General features: G+C 44.1%; 1 protein-coding gene across 14 annotated transcripts in view; it reads left to right on the top strand.

Moving 5' to 3' along the window:
- Positions 1–20,792, top strand: part of LOC129858798 (mitogen-activated protein kinase kinase kinase kinase 3-like) — a 68,223-nt gene that overhangs the window by 36,791 nt on the left and 10,640 nt on the right. For 5 of the 14 annotated variants that reach the window (XM_055928077.1, XM_055928112.1, XM_055928093.1 and 2 more), the window contains exons 3-19: positions 6,258–6,278; positions 9,320–9,410; positions 9,831–9,895; positions 10,211–10,266; positions 10,353–10,400; positions 10,539–10,581; positions 10,719–10,791; positions 11,028–11,159; positions 11,517–11,579; positions 11,706–11,787; positions 11,884–12,000; positions 15,473–15,551; positions 16,152–16,210; positions 16,569–16,631; positions 18,260–18,312; positions 19,621–19,659; positions 20,260–20,322. In XM_055928077.1, the coding sequence (XP_055784052.1) occupies positions 6,258–6,278; positions 9,320–9,410; positions 9,831–9,895; positions 10,211–10,266; positions 10,353–10,400; positions 10,539–10,581; positions 10,719–10,791; positions 11,028–11,159; positions 11,517–11,579; positions 11,706–11,787; positions 11,884–12,000; positions 15,473–15,551; positions 16,152–16,210; positions 16,569–16,631; positions 18,260–18,312; positions 19,621–19,659; positions 20,260–20,322 (1,147 nt within the window). The remainder of the gene's footprint in view (positions 1–6,257; positions 6,279–9,319; positions 9,411–9,830; positions 9,896–10,210; positions 10,267–10,352; positions 10,401–10,538; positions 10,582–10,718; positions 10,792–11,027; positions 11,160–11,516; positions 11,580–11,705; positions 11,788–11,883; positions 12,001–15,472; positions 15,552–16,151; positions 16,211–16,568; positions 16,632–18,259; positions 18,313–19,620; positions 19,660–20,259; positions 20,323–20,792) is intronic. The other 9 variants (XM_055928118.1, XM_055928098.1, XM_055928082.1 and 6 more) reach the window with 4 other exon arrangements.

Below are 20,792 nucleotides of genomic sequence, written 5' to 3'. Positions count from 1 at the left end.
CGCATGTGACAAATTAAAGTTTGATTTGATTTACCTGAAATGCACTTTTTTTTCTGGATCTTTGTAGAATTTTGACCAGTTTTGAGTCACACAAAATCGTGTGTTCTCTAAATTCAATTGATTGGACATGATTTGGAAAGGCAAACACCTGTCTATATAAGGTCCCACAGTTGGCAGTGCATGTTAGAGCAAAAACCAAGCCATGAGGTCGAAGGAGTTGTCTGTAGAGCTCCGAGACAGGATTGTGTCGAGGCACATATCTGAGGAAGGGTACCAAAAAATATCTGCAGCATTGAAGGTCCCCAAGAACACAGTGTCCTCCATCATTCTTAAATGGAAGAAGTTTGAGACCACCAAGACAATTCCTTTTGGGGTTCAATTTTTAACTACCCCCCCCGTCCCCTATTATTATTATTATTATTAATAATATGCATAACACAATATTTCTGTCGGTGTTTATTATGATTTTAGTGACAAAAAATCTAAATATGAGGTAAACTCCAGCAGAGCCCCAAGTCCAATGGGTTTATCCTCTGGTGTGTTGATGTTCTCCGTATCCATAGCCAGAATGATTTAGCAGTGCATGGTGAATGAACAGGTTTCCTGTCATATTCATCAGAGGTGTAGGGAGGGTGAAGTCTGTGAATGAATAAAACACGTTTTTGTAATTATACAGATTAACAAAACATGCACAGGACAGTGTTCCTAACTTGTTTTTTGTGGTAAATGTGGATGGAAAAAAACTGTTTTGATGATGGTTTTCATACACATACCTTTATTTATTGAAGAGATAAGGGAGGAGGATGGTAACTGTGATCTGTATTACATACCAGTTGACATACCTGTATGCCTCCTCGTCTGTATACCTGCAGACATGAAAGTGAGCAGTTCAGTCATCTGCACCCAATACAGCTAGCCTTCAACATATTCTTATAGCCTACATATTCTTACCTCTTTGTTGATTGATATTTATTGAATTGTGTCAATTTTATGTTTTAGAAATATTTGCACAAAATATGAAAAGATAGATGGTATCATCATAAAACAATATCAATTTAGATCAAACAAGGGACATACCTTAAACTGAGGAGATAAAAAAATAAATAAAAATGTTTTGCTTAAGTGCCTGCACATGTTGTCCTTTTCAAATTCAAGTCCAATTGTTTCATTTGGGCAGTTATGTTCCTGCAAGAACCCCCACTAACTAAGGAGGTTCCTCGATGAACATCTATGGAGTTCTTGGAAGAACCTTTCGGGGGCAATTTTCAGTGCCAAGAACCCTAAGGTTGTTAAAAACTTTAAGAGTCGTAGAACCCTTATTGAACCCCTAATTTTTAGAGTATGTGTACATTTATTTTGCACCGCGAGTGGTGTGGTCAGCTTGTTAGCCTAAACTGTCTTAAACTCATCGAGGCTGTATATTACACCTCATTTGCTTTCTCCTATGTTGGTGTTGTCTTAATGTTTTAGCCACACATTGAGCGTTAAGTGCGTCATTTGCTTTCTCCACGATGTTGGTGTTGTCTTAATGTTTTAGCCACACATTGAGCGTTAAGAGGGGAACGATCTAACTGTGGTTTGTTGTTATTCTTCTCTTTGTGTTGTCGCCAGGCTAGCTGTCAGGCTGAACGTCCTGTAAAAAGGCCATTGCGGATGCATCCTCCATGGAAATGTAGTTGTCACAGTCGGAGGATTATGTTATTCTTCACTGGCGCTATAACTTTATTTTTAGTTTTCTCTTAAGGGTGTTTGAGAATGTACTCCCATTCTTTCCAGTGTCTCTGTTCCCTCTTGTGTGTGTGTGTGTGCACGTTTTCAAATATCTGTGCTTCTTAGGTTTGTCACGATGTGGGTGTATGTTTATGTTTGGTGTGTTACCCTCGCCCTGTATTTATATAATGGGATGACTACAGCACAAGCTTATGGAGTTTGGCTTCAGGAGATATGGAAATGTCATACTTCAGACTTGTGCTTTTTCTTACATGCTTCAAGGTTTATTCTCAAGCTTCCCTTCTGTTGACAACTGAGTTGCTTAGCTTTGAGAAAAGGTCTTTAGCTTTGATGACTTCAGACAGTTCTCCAACAGTAAGCTGGAATAAGCAGCTGAAATGGGGTGTTTTTCTCATCCATCCACGTTTACGTATGCAAATCCTTACATGTCTTACTGCCCCAACAAACACCGCTGCCATACATTTTATTTAGAAGAAAGTTAGACTTTTTTGTTTTGAATACTTTGTCAGGGGGCAGGCTGTGTTGTTACCTAAGGTTCTTCTACCTGCAGTAGCATTCTGCAGTGAAACTGCTAATGGTATCAGACTGATTAAACATAAGAGTCCCTACGGAACCACCAGGGTGTTACGTATGTTTGGCAGTTTGGACTGGAGCACCCATCAGAACATGTCAGGATTTACTGGGTTCTTGAATAACAAACTAGTGTGTGATGAAGATATATTTTAAATCCTCACAGTGAATAGGCTACTATGGATTCTAGGTAAATCCAGTACTATACGGGCCACAGGGTCGTTCTGCGTCATTTCAGCAAGCCATGACACACACGCCATCCGGTTTTGTTCTGAAATAATTTATGTAGTTCGAAACAGGTAAGATTCCTGCAACATTATTTTGTTGAAATATAAGCTAATTGATTGCACACATTCAACATTTTAATTTATTGGATTCGTAGAATGTTGAATAAATATAGTACATAACATCTGATTGGGACCAACCTTTTTTTTTTTACAATGAGTAACACATGAGGAATCCAAAGAAATGTACAAAAGCCACCCACGGACCCCCCTCCCCATGCCAATCCCAACCAAACAAGTATACATGATCAGTTCTGTCTGACAAGTAGTGTGGAACTGCGTCTCCGAGTATTGTTTATTCATCCTATGTAATGTGTTCCCAGTGAATTTAGTGTGTTTTTTGTGTGTTTTTTCCTTCAGAGAAATGTGTAATTGAAGTTGTTACATCCTGATACCAGGTTCTGATTTCCAGGTTCTGACCACAAGGTGGTGCTGTTCCTGCTATTTGGTAAGGTATGACAGCAAACCGTTCTTTGGTTTTGTTTACCTGGCCATTGTTTTTAAATGTTAACTTTTTAGTATTTGTGGCATAAATCCAGTGCAAGTCAATGGTACCTAATTAGAATTTTACACTGCATATCCAAATCATCTATAAGTAACATTGAGTTACACAATCAATTTTTAGATACTTATGGGTGATTTGGACATAAAGTGTGAAAATACTAACATAGGTACCATAACTAAAGCATGGGTTGCTGTCATACCATCTCCATAGACTGCTTACAGGGTCAGGAAATCAATATGTAATTTGGGTGAACTATCCCTTTAACATTGCTGAAACCAGCACCGTGGTCAGAACCTGGTAATATCAGGCGGCCCCAAAAGGGTCTGTGCTCAGCCCTCTCCTGTACTCCCTGTTCACCCATCAACTGAATCAAGTTGTCTGACGACACTACAGTGGTAGGCCTGATTACCAATAACAACAAGAGCGTTCTGTTTGGCTGTATCACCTCCTGATATGGCAAGTGCACCACCCGCAAAGGCAGGGGTGTCCAAAGAGTGGTGTGGTCAGCCCAACTCATCACACTGCCTGCCCTCCAGGACATCTACAAGTTCATTTGTGGAATTTCTTTCCTTAATGCGTTTGAGCCACTCAGTTGTGTTGTGACAAGGTAGGGGTGGTATACAGAAGATAGCCCTATTTGATAAAAGACCAATTTCATATTATGGCAATAACAGCTCAAATAAGCAAAGAGAAACGACAGTACATTATTTCTTTAAGACATGAAGGTCAGTCAATACGGAACATTTTTCTTCAATTGCATTTGCAAAAAACATCAAGCGCTATGATGACACTCATGAAGTCTGCCACAGGAAAGAAAGACCCAGAGTCACCTCTGCTGCAGAGGATAAGTTCATTAGAGTTACCAGTCTCAGAAATTGCAGCCTAAATAAATGCTTCAGAGTTCAAGTAACAGACACATCTCAACATCAACTGTTCAGAGGAGACTGTGTGAATCAGGCCTTCATGGGATAATTAGTGCAAAGAAACCACTACTAAAGGACACAGATAAGAAGAAGAGACTTTCTTGGGCCAAGAAACACGAGCAATGGACATTCGACCGGTGGAAGTCTGTCCTTTTTGGTCTGATCTTTGTGAGATGCGGACGAGGTGAACGGAAGATCTCTGCATGTGTGGTTCCCACCGTGAAGCATGGAGGAGGATGTGTGCTTTGCTGGTGACACTGTCTGTGATTTATTTAGAATTCAAGGCACACTTAACCAGCATGGCTACCACAGCATTCTGCAGCGATACGCCATCCCATCTGGTTTGGGCATAGTCCCACTATCATTTTTTCCCCAACAGGACACCTCCAGGCTGTGTAAGGGCTATTTGACCAAGAAGGAGAGTGACGGAGTGCAGCATCAGATGACCTGGCCCCGCAATCACCTGACCTCAAACCAATTGAGATGGTTTGGGATGAGTTGGACCGCAGAGTGAAGGAAAAGCAGCCAGCAAGTGCTCAGCATATGTGGGAACTCCTTCAAGACTGTTGGAAAAGCATTCCGGGTGAAGCTGGCTGAGAGATTGGCAAGAGTGTTCAAAGCTGTCATCAAGGCAAATGGTGGCTACTTTGAAGAATCTAAAATATGTTTAGATTGTGTTTACACCATGATTCCATATGTGTTTGTCATTTTGATATCTGATCTATTATTCTACAATGTAAAAATACAGAAAAACGCTTGAATGGTGACACCAAGCACACAGCCAAGACAACGCAGGAGTGGCTTCGGGACACGTCCTTGAGTGGCCGAGCCAAAGCCCGGACTTGAACCCGATCGAACATGTCTGGAGAGACCTGAAAATAGCTGTGCAGCGATGCTCCTCATCCAACCTGACATAGCTTGAGAGGATCTGCAGAGAAGAATGGGAGAAACTCCCCCAATATAGGTGTGCCAAGCTTGTCATACCAAAGAAGACTATGCTGTTATCGCTGCCAAAGGTGCTTCAACAAAGTACTGAGTAAAGGGTCTGAATACTTATGTAAATGTTATTTCCATTTTAATATTTTTTTTAAATTAGCAACATTTCTAAAAACCTGTTTTTGCTTTGTCATTATGTGGTGTTGTGTGTAGATTGATTGTGGGGGGGGGGGGGGGCAAATCTAATCCACTTTAGAATAAGGCTGTAACGTAACAAAATGAAGAAGAGGTCTGAATACTTTCCGAATGGACTGTACATTACATAGCATGAAGAAACAAAGCTCGATACTACTTGTCAGACATGGAGAATGTATACTATATACGTGTTGTTGGTGTGGGGGGGTCCATGGGTGTTTATTTTTTTTACAATTTCTTTGTATTCTTAATGTCTAATAATTGTTAGAAGAATGTTTGGTCCAATTTTAAACTTAGGTACTACATTATTGAATATTATATTTATTTTGTATTTATTTATTTTACCGTTATTTTACCAGGTAAGTTGACTGAGAACACATTCTCATTTGCAGCAACGACCTGGGGAATAGTTACAGGGGAGAGGAGGGGGATGAATGAGCCAATTGTAAACTGGGGATTATTAGGTGACCATGATGGTTTGAGGGCCAGATTGGGAATTTAGCCAGGACACCGGGGTTAACACCCCTACTCTTACGATAAGTGCCATGGGATCTTTAATGACCTCAGAGAGTCAGGACACCCGTTTTAACGTCCCATCCGAAAGACGGCACCCTACACAGGGCAGTGTCCCCAATCACTGCCCTGGGGCATTGGGATATTTTTTAGGCCAGAGGAAAGAGTGCCTCCTACTGGCCCTCCAACACCACTTCCAGCAGCATCTGGTCTCCCATCCAGGGACTAACCCTGCTTAGCTTCAGAAGCAAGCCAGTAGTGGTATGCAGGGTGGTATGCTGCTGCTGAACCCTAACCCTAATTTAAAATGGCCAATTTGGGTGCAATAAATTTCCTTAAATTCTCAGATCAAATTAAACAGTATTTCAAGTAGTGTATGCATGCCAGAACAGTGTTTAGTACTGGTTTGGCTCAGTCTTAAGTGATTGATTGTCTGGAATGTTAGTTATGCAGGACGGAGCATCTGATGCGCTGGGTATGGATTTCAAAGGCAGGAACAGAATGACTGAACCCCGCAGTGAGGATTATCAATTCTCCTGAAATGTTTCATGTGAAATACTTCCTATCCAATTGAAATCTCTCTTTCTCTGCTCCTCCCAGTGATTATGAACTCTCCCACTGGTAAGCTGTGTATCATTACCTTGACACACATTTAAAAAAATCTTGAGCTTCATTTGAAAAGCCTTTGCAGCGGTGCACCTGTCATTTTCCGCAGGCATTAATAGACAAACATCGAAGCTTAAGAACACAGCACTGTGTTTGCACTTCATCTTCAGATTTATTTGACTTCTCCTAGTGTTGAGTCCTCGGAGATCCGCGTGCACAACTCCAAATGTTCATGTCAAGATCTTATTGACGTCAATGCATGATTTAGACAAAATCCTGTAAACGGCAATTGGATCTCATTCAGGATTCGCCCTCCTTTTACCTCTGTGCTGTAACCTATGAATTGTATTTTATTTTTATTTATCTTTGCCCTTTGTAGTGCTTGAGCGGTGACCCATCACAGCCATCTCTGACACAGAGCCAAGTTGTCATGCTGCAGCATCGGGGTGTAAACACTGTGGTATAGCTGGAGGACATATACAGTGCCTTCAGAAATGATTCACCCACCTTGACTTTTTCTACCTTTTTGTTGTGTTACAGCCTAAATTAAAAATGGATTAAATTGAGATTTTGTGTCACTGGCCTGCACGCAATACCCCATTAAACTGAAATGTCTTCAGTCAATAATTATTCAAACTCTTTGTTATACCAAGCCTAAATAAGTTCAGGAGTAAACATTTGTGTAACAAGTTCCATGGACTCACTCTGTGTGCAATAATAGTGTTTAACATAATTTTTTTTATGACTACCTCATCTCTGTCCCCTATACATTCAATTATCTTTAAGGTCCATCCGTCGAGCAGTAAATTTCAAACACAGATTCAACCACAAAGACCAGGGAGGTTTTCCCATGCCTCACAACGAAGGGCACCTATTGGTAGATGGGTAAAAATGAAAGATGCAGACATTGAATATCACTTTGAGCATGGTGAAGTTATTAAGTACACTTCTGGATGGTGTATCAATACACACAGTCACCACAAAGATGCATGCGTCCTTCCTAACTCCGTTGCCGGAGAGGAAGGAAACCGCTCATCGATTTTTACCATGAGGCCAATAGTGACTTTAAAACAGTTAGTTTAATGGCTGTGATAGGAGAAAACTGAGGATGAATCGACATTGTGGTTACTCCATAATATTAACCTAAATAAGAGTGAAAAGAAGGAAGCCAGAATAAAAATATTTCAAACCATTCATCCTGTTTCCAATAAGGCACTAAAGTAAAACCGTAAAAAATTGGTCAAAGAAATTTACTTTGTCTTGAACGCAACGTTTGGGGCAATTCCAACGTACCACTCTTCATATGGTGCTGGCTGCATCGTGTTATGGGTATGCTTGTCATCGGCAAGGACTAGGGAGTTTATTAGGATCAAAAGAAACGCAATAAAGCTAAGCACAGGAAAAATCCTAAAGGGAAAACCTGTTTATTTGCTTTCCAACAGACATTGGGTGACAAATTCACCTTTTCAGTGGGACAATAACCTAAAACCCAAGGCCAAATATACACTCACTCTATAGCAAGACTTGAAAATGGCTGTCTAGCATTGATCACCAACAAACTTGACAGCTTGAAGAATAACAATTTTTTGATAATGTGCAAATATTGTATAATCCAGGTTTTGCAGAGTTTAAACTTTACCTAGAAAGACTCACAGCTGTAAACGCTGCCAAAGGTGATGTATTGACTCAGGGGTATCAATATTTATGTAAATGACAGAGTTCTGTTACATTTGCGCCAAAAAAAACATGTTTCCACTTTGTCATTATGGGGTATTGTGTGTAGATGGGTGATGAAACATTTTTAATCCATGTTGAATTCAGGCTGTAACAGCTAAATGGGGATAAGTCCAGGGATATGAATACTTTCTGGAGCTACTGTAGCCCCACCTATCATGTGACAGTGTTAGCACTTAGCAAGCTGTGTGGCTGCTTGACAGCTCAGGGCGCTAGAAGGATATAGGTGGTTATTCAGGGTTTGGCATGATTTAATAATTTGCCAACGGTCCCACATTAATTTATAGCAGGTTTTAGTGACTGGAAAGGGTTAAACCTCTCCATACATAACTAGTTTATAAGGCTTATGTGAATGATTGTAAATGTGTCCTAGCATGTATGCCTTTTTGTCCACTATGTGCTTCAACAATTCCTGTCTGTAGAGCTGCTGGGGCCCTTGGGTCAGACTCGTTACCATAGTAACAGAGCTTTGCCTTGGAGATATGGGTCAGGAAGAGCACTAATTCGCTTAGACATTCACAGATCTGCAGGGCTTGACAGTGACACACAGAGACCAGGGTATCCATCAGACAGTAGCGCTTCACCTCGGGGTCAAAGGATGTGCTGACATTAAGGGGGCTATGTAGGCCCGTGTGTGGAGATGCCAACTCAACAATATTCACCCACATCCATTCTGACTGTTGTCAAAGATGGTTCTGAGTGTGGATGGATGTGAGTGTACTGTATGTGAATGTGTGTGTCTCACTTTAAAACTATATACAGCATATAGATGGTCCTGTGCGGGTAATAGTGTCTGCTAAATTACTCAAATGTATATGGAGCAACCGAAATAGACGTTTTGACATTTAAATCCGGTTATTTCTAAGCTGGTACCCCGCTGAAATGGTCTTTTAGCTATTTTATCCATGCTGAGATGTGCTGTCATTTGGTATAAGTCCGGGCTCTTAGTCATGTCCCAGCGTTTTCAAGGCATCCTAAAATAGCTGGATCTGATGCAGTTAGTGCTGCAGTGCCTTCACTTCCTGCATCAATATATTTACTGTAGACACTACAGCCTCAAAACAAGTTCTATCATGTTTACCATCTGCATGAATTTGAAATGATGTAATGTGTTGGTGTCTGTATCCTGAGATTGCTGTATTGGCCTGGTAGCCATGTCTGTTTCTGCTTAAACTACCATCTCTGTTGTACGGCATGACGACAACATGTCAGAGGAGTTGGCTGAAGCACAAACGGATCTAGCCACCAGGCTAATGCTTTATGGCTTGATCATGTAATAATGAACATGTAACTGATCTGCTGGCTGACTATTTGATTGACAGGTGAGGACTTTGAGGTGGTGCAGCAGGAGATCATCATGATGAAGGACTGCAAACACTCCAACATTGTGGCCTACTTCGGTAGCTATCTCAGGTAAGACTGGCATACTGACAGATCAGGTATGGATAGACGATACATCTCTCTGAAGTTGGACTCAAATAATATAGCTATTTCATGCGCTTATTTTGAACCTAAGCTTGTCGCCTGCCTTTTGGACGACCACTCCCGTTGTTAGGGCGGAGACATGAGCATCTCGTCATTATATATAGATCTCTGGTGCACAGAAGGAGCGAACGAGACCAAAAAGATAACATGAGAACAAGCGGGAATACATACAAAAAAAACTATTGATTTTTGCGATGCAGGCATTTGGAATATCGTGCAAAAACATTCAATTCAAATGAATTAGATGTATCGCCCAGCTCTAGCTTTGAGTCTTGCGTTCCCAGTCTTGCTGACTTGTGGTCTGTTGAGAGGGATATTGACAGTGAGTGTATCACTTCCCTTCTCCAGGAGAGATAAATTATGGATCAGCATGGAGTACTGCGGAGGAGGATCTCTGCAGGATATTTATCATGGTAGGGGACACACATTCCCACACTCACAAACTCGCTCACACTGTGGCGACCTATGCATTCACCCATGCTCACAGTCACCCTAACAGAATAGCTTTGTTTTCATCTAAAAACAGACCATGAAGCACAATAAATGAAAGCTTGTTGCAATCAATATCCACATTTTTCACTCACACACTTAAGCCAGCCAGCCAGCACAGTAAATAGCACTCTAAGTGAATCAACTGATGTTGAACTCGAAATTGTGTATGAATTGCTTGATACACATTGGATAGCTCTTTTAAACTCTTTCCTCATCTCTTCCTCCCTCCTGTCCAGTGACTGGGCCTCTGTCTGAGTCTCAGATTGCGTATATGTCACGGGAAACCCTTCAGGTATGTTTTTATCCCTGCTGCCAGTGCCATGGGCATCTATGGGTCAGATTGAATGAGAATGTGTTTTGCTGTTTTTTTACTTACAGGGTTTGTACTATCTCCACAACAAAGGCAAAATGCACAGAGACATTAAGGTAAAGCCATGTCAGTGATGGTAATAAGCATGCTTTCGAGTAGAGACGATTGCCTTTCACTCCTTACTCATCTTTGCAAAAAATATCTCTGAAATGTTGATGGTATTTTTTGCCTGACCCTATTACTTTTCCTCATAGGGAGCAAATATTCTATTGACAGACAACGGCTATGTGAAACTAGGTAAGGCCACGGACAACCACTACTTTCCACTCAACCAGACATGTCACTTCCCAAAGCCTCACCTTGAGTACCTATTAGAATGAGATCTCACAATACATCTGATCTTTTTGCTGATTTTCCTCCCTCTCCCTCCTCAGCTGACTTTGGTGTATCAGCACAGATCACTGCCACGCTGGCTAAGAGGAAGTCCTTCATTGGAACACCATACTGGTGAGTGTCTCCCCTGGCCCCTCCCCTCAGTGTCATACTCTGGATAGACTGACATTATGTTATGGTTAATTGACTTGTTGTGACAGACCATTTATATTGCTCTGGACAGTGTTATGATTGTATTGGATTGCCTTGAGTGATTGTTGGTCTATGCCTGATAAATACTGTTTTTTTTTCTGTTTGTCTCTCTCTTTTTCTCTTTCGCCTCGCCCCCCTCCCTCCTCTCATCCTATCAGGATGGCTCCAGAGGTGGCAGCCGTGGAGAGGAAGGGGGGCTACAACCAGTTGTGTGATATCTGGGCCGTGGGCATCACAGCTATCGAGCTTGCCGAGCTGCAGCCTCCCATGTTCGACCTGCACCCTATGAGGTGAGTCTGTGTGTAGGGGGATGTGCGAATTAAGCCTTATGACTGTGATGCTGGATATTTATTTAAGCAATAATGCATGAGGTGAGGTATATGGCCAATATACCACGCCTAAGGGCTGTTCTAAGGGCTGGATACAGCTGTGGTATATTGGCCATATACCACAAACCCCCGAGGTGCCTTATTACTATTATGAACTGGTTACCAATGTACTTAAAAATGAAGATAATGTTTTGTTATACCCAGGGCTCAAACCACCCAGTGGTAGATTGTGGTAGATTCCTCCATTTACTTAGATATCACATTGTTACGACTAATGTACTTTGTTCTAGAAACCAAGTCTGTTTCCTTTCTTCCTAGGGCCCTTTTCTTGATGACAAAGAGTAATTTCCAGCCACCCAAATTGAAAGACAAAGTGAAATGGTAAGTGTTCACCTCTCTTCTGTGAATAGTGAGGGAAAGGGTTCATTCTCAGTTTAACAATTTTCTCTTCATATTATAAACATAAACGCACTGACATCTATCTTTTCTATCTCCTCCTAATGAAAGGGGAAATAATTTCCATCATTTTGTCAAATTGTCCCTGACAAAAAATACCAAGAAGAGGCCAACAGCAGAGAAACTATTACAGGTAATCCCAGTCTAGAGGGAAACACTAGATATGAGTGTTTGTCATGATATGAGTGTCTGTGGGCTGTGACCACGCGTCCCCTTCCTGTGTCCACAGCACCCGTTTGTGTCACAGCCTCTCAGTCGAACCCTGGCCATCGAACTGCTGGACAAATCCAACAACCCAGACCACACCACATACAACGACTTTGACGATGACGACCCAGAACCAGAGGTAGAGTCACCCTCCACCACCCTAACCCACATCTCCAACCTCTCCATCTCTTCAGGTTTCTCAAATCTAATAGTAGGATACTGACACCTGTCCTCATTGGTCTCTACGCATTTAGTTCGTACAATCATGCTGATTTTCTTAACTGTCAGAGTTCTACATCTTTCCTCTCTCATTCCTCCCTTTTCCATTACCCCTCTCTCTGCTCTTCTTCATCCTCTTCCTCAGTTTAAATATATGGGCCACTTCCTTCCCATCACCCCAGGTGCTCGGCGAGCACCTCGCTTTGCCATGCGCAAGAAGGTACCAATGTGGCCTGCATTACAACTGCACCAGTACCACTGTGATCAGTACCTGTAGAAACAGAGAACTAACACCGGTCTGTGTGTGCTCAGATAGACTGGACTGGGTCTTGTCATTGAACCCTGCTTATGGAGTTGCTGTTACTTCATTTGTTAAATGTATCTGCATGTGGGATTTTGAAGAGTGTTTTGGGTGTGTTTTAGGCATGAATAGGGGCACAGTTAAACTGAGAATAAGTTCAGATGGCATACTATGTGTAACACTTTGGAAAAAATGTCTCCCTCTCACACACCTTCTTGTGTATATACATGTGTTTGTTACATATTGTACATACCTTCTGTTTTGTATGCATGTTCGTTTGTTAAAGCTAGTGTTAACAAGCTTGTGATTTGTCTAGCTAGGCCAAGGGTGTGTTTTTACTGCATAAACATATAGAAACTAGAACTTGATTGATATGCTGAGGTGAGGTCAAACTGAGGTGCCGTTTCCCACCTGGACAAGAGGAACACCAATGTGAGTGCTGTTCATTGACTACAGCTCAGCGATCAACAGCACAGTGCTCACAACGCTCATCACAAAGCTAAGGACCCTGGGACTAAACACCTTCCTCTGCAACTGGATCCTGGACTTCCTGACGGGCTGCCCCCAGGTGGTAAGGGAAGGAAACAACACATCTGCCACGCTGATCCTCAACAAGGGGTCCCTCAGGGGTGCGTGCTTAGTCCCCTCCTGTGCTCCCTGTTCACCCACGACTGCAACACAATCATTAAGTTTGCTGACAGAACAACAGTGGTAGGCCTGATCACCGACAAGGATAAGACCGCCTATAGGGAAGAGGTCAGAGACCTGGCAGTGTGGTGCCAGGACAACAACTTCTCCCTCAACGTGAGCAAGACAAAGGAGCTGAACGAGGACTACAGGAAAAGGAGGGCCGAACATGCCCCCATTCACATCAACGGGGCTGAAGTGGAGAGGGTCGAGAGCTCCTTGGTGTCCACATCACCAACAAACTATGATGGTCCAAACACACCAAGACAGTCGTGAAGAGGACACGACAACATCTTTCCACCTCAGGAGACTGAAAAGATTTGGCATGGGTCCCCAGATCCTCAAAAAGTTCTACATCGGCACCATCAAGAGCATAATGACGGGTTGCGTCACAGCCTGCTCGGCAGCCGACCATAAGGCGCTACAGAGGGTAGTGTGTATGGCCGAGTACGTCACTGGGGCCAAGCTTCCTGCCATTCAGGACCTATGTAATAGGCGTGTCAGAGGAAGGCCCTAAAAATGGTCAAATACTCCAGCCACCCAAGTCATAGACTGTTCTCTCTGCTACCGCATGGCAAGCGGTACCGGAGAGCCAAATTTAGGTCTATAAGGCTCCTTAATAGCTTCTACCCCTAATCCATAAGACTCCTGAACAATGAATCAAATGGCTACCCAGACTATTTACATTGACACATCTTTTGACACGTCTTTTGTTAAGTACATCTTTTGTAAATTAGTATGTGTTTGGTCTTAGAAGACTGGTAAAAGGAATGTCCACTGATGTGAATTTGAGCTCTCCTTAATCTGCATGTGTTGTTGCTAAGACATCTATTGCTGCCTTGCGTTGCCATGGTTTATTTACCTGCTTTCAGTGCGGTCTGTCTATCCTGTGTTCTGTTGCTGCCGTGGAGGTTGTTGTGACTGGGTCACTATATATACAAAAGTATGTGGACAACCCTTCAAATTAGTGGATTCGGTTATTTCAGCCTCACCTGTTGCTGACACGTGTATAAAATTGAGTACACATCAATGCAATCTCCATAGACCAACATTGGAAGTATAATGGCCTTACTGAAGAGCTCAGTGACTTCCAATGTGGCATAGGATGCCACCTTTCCAACAAGTCAGTTTGTCAAATTTCTGCCCTGCTAGAGCTGCCCCGGTCAATGCTCTTGTGAAGTGGAAACACTTAGGAGCAACAACGGCTCAGCTACGATGCGGTAGCCAACACAAGCTCGCAGAATGGGACCGCTGAGTTCCTCGGTTGCAACACTCACTACTGAGTTCCTCGGTTGCAACACTCACTACTGAGTTCCTCGGTTGCAACACTCACTACTGAGTTCCTCGGTTGCAACACTCACTACCGAGTTCCTCGGTTGCAACACTCACTACCGAGTTCCAAACTGCCTCTAGAAGAAACATCAGCACAATAACTGTTAGTCGGGAGCATCATGAAATGGGTTTCCATGGCCGAGCAGCCGCGCACAAGCATAAGATCACCATGCGCAATGCCAAGCGTCTGCTGGAGTGGTGTAAAGCTTGCCGCCATTGTACTCTGGAGCAGTGGAAATGCGTTCTCTGGCGTGATGAATCACGCGTCACTATCTGGCAGTCCAACGGACTAATCTGGGTTGCCTAGTGCTAACTGTAAAGTTTGGTGGAGGAGGAATAATGGTCTCGGGCTGTTTTTCATGGTTTGGGCCCCTTAGTTCCAGTGAAGAGAAATCTTAACGCTACAGCATACAATGACATTTTAGATGATTCTATGCTTCGAACTTTGTGGCAATAGTTTGGGGAAGTCCCTTCCCTGTTGAAGCATGACAATTTCCCCGTGCACAAAGCGAGGTCCATACAGAAATGGTTTGTCGAGATCGGTGTGGAAGAACTTGAACACATCTGTGATTATTTGGAACTACGACTGCGAGCCAGGCCTAATCGCCCAATAACAGTTCCCGACCTCACTAATGCTCTTGTGGCTGAATAGAAGCAAGTCCCTGCAGCAATGTTCCATCAGCCTTCCCAAAAAAGTTGAGGCTGTTATTGCCCATGATTTTGGATTGAGATGTTCGATGAGCAGGTTTTCCACATAATTTTGGTAATGTAGTGTTCAGTCCCTTCTCACCCTAAAAACCAGACTGGGTTTGAGACACCTGTAGATTGAGAACATATGAAATATACACATCTTAGAGACAGTAAGATCTATTATGATCAGCACTCTTCTTTCCCCTCAATGAGAGTGATGTTGCATGTTTTTTTACCATGTAGCAAAGTTCACACAGGATTTAATAAGACTACAGGTATTGGACTGAGGAATGCATAATGGGGGAAAGGTTTGTTTTTTTGTGCGTGATGATGATGATGATGATGATGTCTGTTAAGGTCGTATGTTTTGTTTTCCGGACAGTCTCCAGTGTCTGTTCCCCATCGGATTCGCTCCACCAGCAGGAGCACCAGGGAAGGGAAGACGCTGTCTGAGATCAACTGTAAGTTTCTATATGTGTGACTAAGGGCCTGTTTCCCGGACCCCGATTGAGCCTACGTCTGGACTACAAATCATGCTTAGTTTGTGAATCGTCCGGATTCAGTTCAGTCTGTGGCTATGGTGTATTCAGTTTTATCCCAGTCTGCTATTTCTGGCACTGTGCTTAATCTGTGGTTTGTGGAGGGACTGGCACATTAAATTCTCTGCGAGTTCATGGTAATCGTACTTTAGTTAACCTCTGTCTGTCAGGATTAACATTGGCATGAGTATAATCTATGTTTTTCAGCTTCCATAGATTAATGGCTCCTCAAACCATGCTGTGAAGGACCACAGAGACACACACACACACACATACCCCTGTTAAAGCACCTCAGCACTCTCACTCATCTATCTCTAACCTGCAGCTGCACAGTTAAACTTGAAATCCTACTAGAACACCAGTCGACTCTGACAGGTTAATGTTTCTTTCTAGAGTACATGGCTGATGTTCCTCTCTCTTTCCCTCCCTTCCTCTTTCTTTGACTTCTCCCCTACCTCTATCTCTCCCTCCCCACTCTATAATTGTATCTCTCTCGATCGCTCTTTCTTCCCCCACCCCCAGTTGGCCAGGTGAAGTTTGACCCTCCGCTGAGGAAGGAGACAGAGCCCCATCATGAGCCGGTGAGTAACCTGGTCCTGCAGTGTCCCACTGATACTACTGTGGCTGAACCCTGTGTGTAGGTGACAACCTTGTGGACAGGCCCCCTTAGTTGAGACTGCTACAGTTTTAAATCACGCTCACAAATACTGCATATCTCAAGTCATCCACGTGATCTATCTCCCTGCACCTCTTGCTGATGTTTCAGTGCAGGGTTAACACACGGCATGCATGGCCACCCCTATTCTCTCCCCTCCACTCTCATCCCTCACTCCCTACCTCTCTTACCCATCCTCCTCTCCTGTGCTTTAATCCCTTTCTCTGATTGGATGGCATGAACTTTTGAATTAACGGGACTTTCTCATTCTGCCTGCTGAACAGCCTGACTCTGACCCGTTTTTGGACTGTGCAGAAGAGCTGTACTACACTGCGAGATCTAATCTGGTATTTTCCTCATCTCTCCATTTCTCCTTCTGGGTCATCTCTCTGCTTCGTAACGCTTAACCGTCCTCTTTCAGTTGGCCCTTTTCCTGTCTCGTTCATGTTTCTTTTCAGTGTCTACGTTTATTGGATGTCAGTAACTGTTTGTTCATTTGCGTCTGTGAAGCTGTCTTCGCCTCATTGGCTGGTGTCTTTCGTTGTTATGCCTGTCTTATGTTTTTACTGTATAGCCTTCAGCCACACAACCTGTTAGACCTCACCAGCACATCGAAGGCTCTGGGGGGGTGTAAGGGATGGAAGAAAACAATTTCAAGAGGGAGTGGAATGGAGGGATTAAAGGGATGTCTGGAGGGATTTAGGGAGAGTGATATCTCTGGACAGCATATGGGTGGATGAACCACCTTGGGGAAAACATGTGTGACTGACTTGGACCCCTGAGTCGGTGGCCTGTTAGTGGGACCAGATCAAGCCCTAAGCTGCCATCACCAGTCCCCCGCTGTCTCCTCCTGCCCAAATATTATCGCTGACTCAGACACCGTTAAACTTAGACCTCTTGTTCCTTTGTCACATATCCATACTGGGGAATGTATTGATGTGACGCGAGGCAGCAGGATATGGCAGTTTGTCAGCATAAGTAAGAATATGCTAGCCGAGCTCTCGCCGGCTCAATGTAGTATGGACGTGTCAGTTTGCGGTGCGTTCGCCTATAGGAGTCAGGATCGGTCACTTGGTTGTGAAGGGGGAATACAGGTATCTATATCCTCACTGGAAAATCAATATGTCCACTGAGCTGATGGACCCGCAGTGTCAGCCAATAACAGTGTTCAGTAAAGTCAGCCGCATTGCTGCAGTGCGCACGCACACATACCGTGAAACCCGCCCTTCGCCCATACCTTTGCAGCTAGTTGTGCTGAGATGCCTCTGTATGGCCGCGTGCACTGCTACACCTTCACATAGCGTTGATGGTTTCCATTCATGTCATTCAGGTTCATCTAGCCATGGACGACATGTGTCCTAGCGGTTGGAGCGTTGGGCCAGTAACTGTCTCCGGGGTTGCCGTTGCTAACGGCAGACCCTGGTCTCCGTTCTCTGAGGGATATGCAAAGAAATATACAATTTCCAGTTCACATATGCATACACTTGTACAATAGGAGAAATATAAGCACCCACTGAACGGTTGTTGGTCTACTTGTTGCAGATCCATAGTGCATAATGCTGTCCTATCCCTTAACGTTTATCACACTTGCACGTTAGAAACATCTATCGTAAATCGAAGCGGTGTTTCTCTAAGCAACAGCAGTGGTGACCTCTGACCTGTAGTGTCCTCGGCTCTCTGTGGGCGCTCTGTCTGCCAGCCCAAAGGGTGTTACTCTCATCTAGTCAAGGTCCTGTAATGTCCTGTATGGCCTGCTCATGAGTGTCATCGATGTGGCCTGGGAGTCACTGAGGTTACACCAGTCTCTGCCTTCTCTCTAAGTGTTTTTAGGTGTGTGTGTGTGTGTGTGTGTCTCCGCTCTAAAATAGTTGATGCCGTACAGTAGGTAACCTCAGACATGGTAACTTTCCACATTGTGTGTGTGTCATTGTGTTTCAGAAACAACGATGTCATTTTGATATGTGTATCTCTCTAGGACCTTCAACTGGAGTATGGACAGGAATCTCCAAGCCTAATGGGACGAAACAAGTAAGTCACTCATTCTGGGTTTCCACGTCTGTTCCTCCCTCTCTCCGCCTTTCCTCCCCCTTCCCTATTCCCTATCTCCCTCCTCTCTTCATCTCTTCCCCTTGCCTCTCCAGCTCTCCTCTCTCCTTCTCTCAAATCAAATTTATTTATATAGCCCTTCGTACATCAGCTGATATCTCAAAGTGCTGTACAGAAACCCAGCCTAAAACCCCAAACAGCAAGCAATACAGGTGTAGAAGCATAGTGGCTAGGAAAAACTCCCTAGAAAGGCCAAAACCTAGGAAGAAACCTAGAGAGGAACCAGGCTATGAGGAGTGGCCAGTCCTCTTCTGGCTGTGCCGGGTGGAGATTATAACAGAACATGGCCAAGATGTTCATAAATGACCAGCATGGTCAAATAATAATAATCACAGTAGTTGTCGAGGGTGCCACAGGTCAGCACCTCAGGAGTAAATGTCAGTTGGCTTTTCATAGCCGATCAATTCTCCTCACCTCCCCCGATCTCCCTGCCTTGGCCTCCCCCTCTCCTCTTGTCTTATCTGTACAAAGAGATTAGCCCTAGCAGATGGTGGTGTGGTACTGAGAGGTGGCTTCCTGTCAAGAGAAAGGCGTCTGATCATTTATTCATGACACCTTTCCTGGAACGCAGCTCGGCTCAGAAGAAGTGCGCTGTAAGCACTGTGTGTGTGAAATGGCAAGAGACAAGACTCGCTGCTGCTTAAACCATGTGTATTTAGAAGGATGTGCTCCGTAAACCGGATGGAATGATAGATGGTGTGTTTTCATAAGTGTATGGAATAAATCAGGCGAGAGGATATTGAGAAGCCACTCAACTCAATACACCTATCAGATTTGCTGTTATTTGATCCCTGAACAGTTGATGTCCACATTCCTTCGCCCTTCTCTCACTGCACAGCCTCATAGGGTTTTATATTCTCCACTTCACTGTCATTCACGCCCACCTGCGTACCAAACACTGTTGCCTACACACAGCTGACCTGACAGCTTCACACATCCCCGGTGAGTGTACAGCTTTCAGTAGCTAAGGTCAATGTTGGATGGGTTGTGATGTCCGCTCAGCTGTGATGAAACTCACGTACTCTCACACACGCCAACACGCTGAATGTATCGTCTGTGGTTTCCATGTGTTTTTGCCCTGTAGCCTTAAAGAATGCCATGTTAATTTAGGTCAACCCCCCCTCTGAGAGGGAGAGCCTTTACTCATGTCATGTGCGATTCTGTCAGAGTTATTTTCTTTCCCCTCTCTTCTTCACTTCTCCCTTGTTCATTCCACTCGTTTTCCGACAGGAGTCTTCTCAAATCAGTGGAGGAGGAGCTTAAGCAGAGGTGAGTTAGGCCACGCCCCTCAGGGCTCCACCTCCAACCGCTCTGGTATTTGATTCGCGGACGCGCCCTAACCACCCCCGCCCCCCCCATCAGCCAATCAGTGTTAACGCAGGACTAATCCAGCCAATCAGTGTCACGCAAAGCTAATCTGCTCTGACTGCTGCCGTTATGGTTTGACTCTGCTTTGTTTTGTCCATTGCTGTTCAGTGCTTACAAACTGGACAGGCTTCGCTGTGTGATCACTAGACACTGCACTTTGACAAAGCATGGCTTATACACTGACTTAATGGCTTAGTCTACACCTTCTCCTGTTAGTGTGTAGTGAAATCCCCAAGCCCTATAAGTAAGATGAGTAAAATTAGCATAATACAGCATTTAGGTTTAGTTAGCACTATTTCTGTCTGGTTCAGTTCTATAGCCATGTAGTTCTTTAAACTCTACCTTTTTATGTAGTTAGTTCTGTTAGTAATGTAGTGGAGTTAATTTCCCCCAGTGTCTCCTCCTCCCAGTGGGTGAAAGAGGAGAGCAGCTCTGACTTTCCCTGTTGCTGTGAGTCCCACTGAGCCCCCCCCCCCTCCCAATCTATCTCCTTCTCCTCAGGGGTCACATGACACATTTAGAGCCCGATGATGATGGTGGTGATGATGGTGATGAAACTCAACAGTAAGTCCTTCTCGTCTGCTAGTCTAGCCGCCCTCTCTGAGGGGGAAGAATGAAGGCTACCTCTCCAGTTTCATTCACGCATCTTCATGCCGCATGCCCCACCATCACGCCCCTGCTTCTCCCTCCCTTACCAAATACCTTGTCTCCATCTTTCTCTGCCCCACCATCACGCCCCTGCTTCTCCCTCCCTTACCAATACCCTGTCTCCATCTTTCTCTGCCCCACCATCACGCCCCTGCTTCTCTCTCCCTTACCAAATACCTTGTCTCCATCTTTCTCTGCCCCACCATCACGCCCCTGCTTCTCCCTCCCTACCAATACCCTGTCTCCATCTTTCTCTGCCCCACCATCACGCCCCTGCTTCTCCCTCCCTTACCAATACCCTGTCTCCATCTTTCTCTGCCCCACCATCACGCCCCTGCTTCTCCCTCCCTTACCAATACCCTGTCTCCATCTTTCTCTGCCCCACC

This window comes from Salvelinus fontinalis, chromosome 1, assembly GCF_029448725.1.
Source record: "Salvelinus fontinalis isolate EN_2023a chromosome 1, ASM2944872v1, whole genome shotgun sequence".
NCBI lineage: Eukaryota > Metazoa > Chordata > Actinopteri > Salmoniformes > Salmonidae > Salvelinus > Salvelinus fontinalis.
The sequence above is the reverse complement of the archived record's forward strand: the minus strand, read 5'-3'. Positions and strand labels throughout refer to the sequence as shown.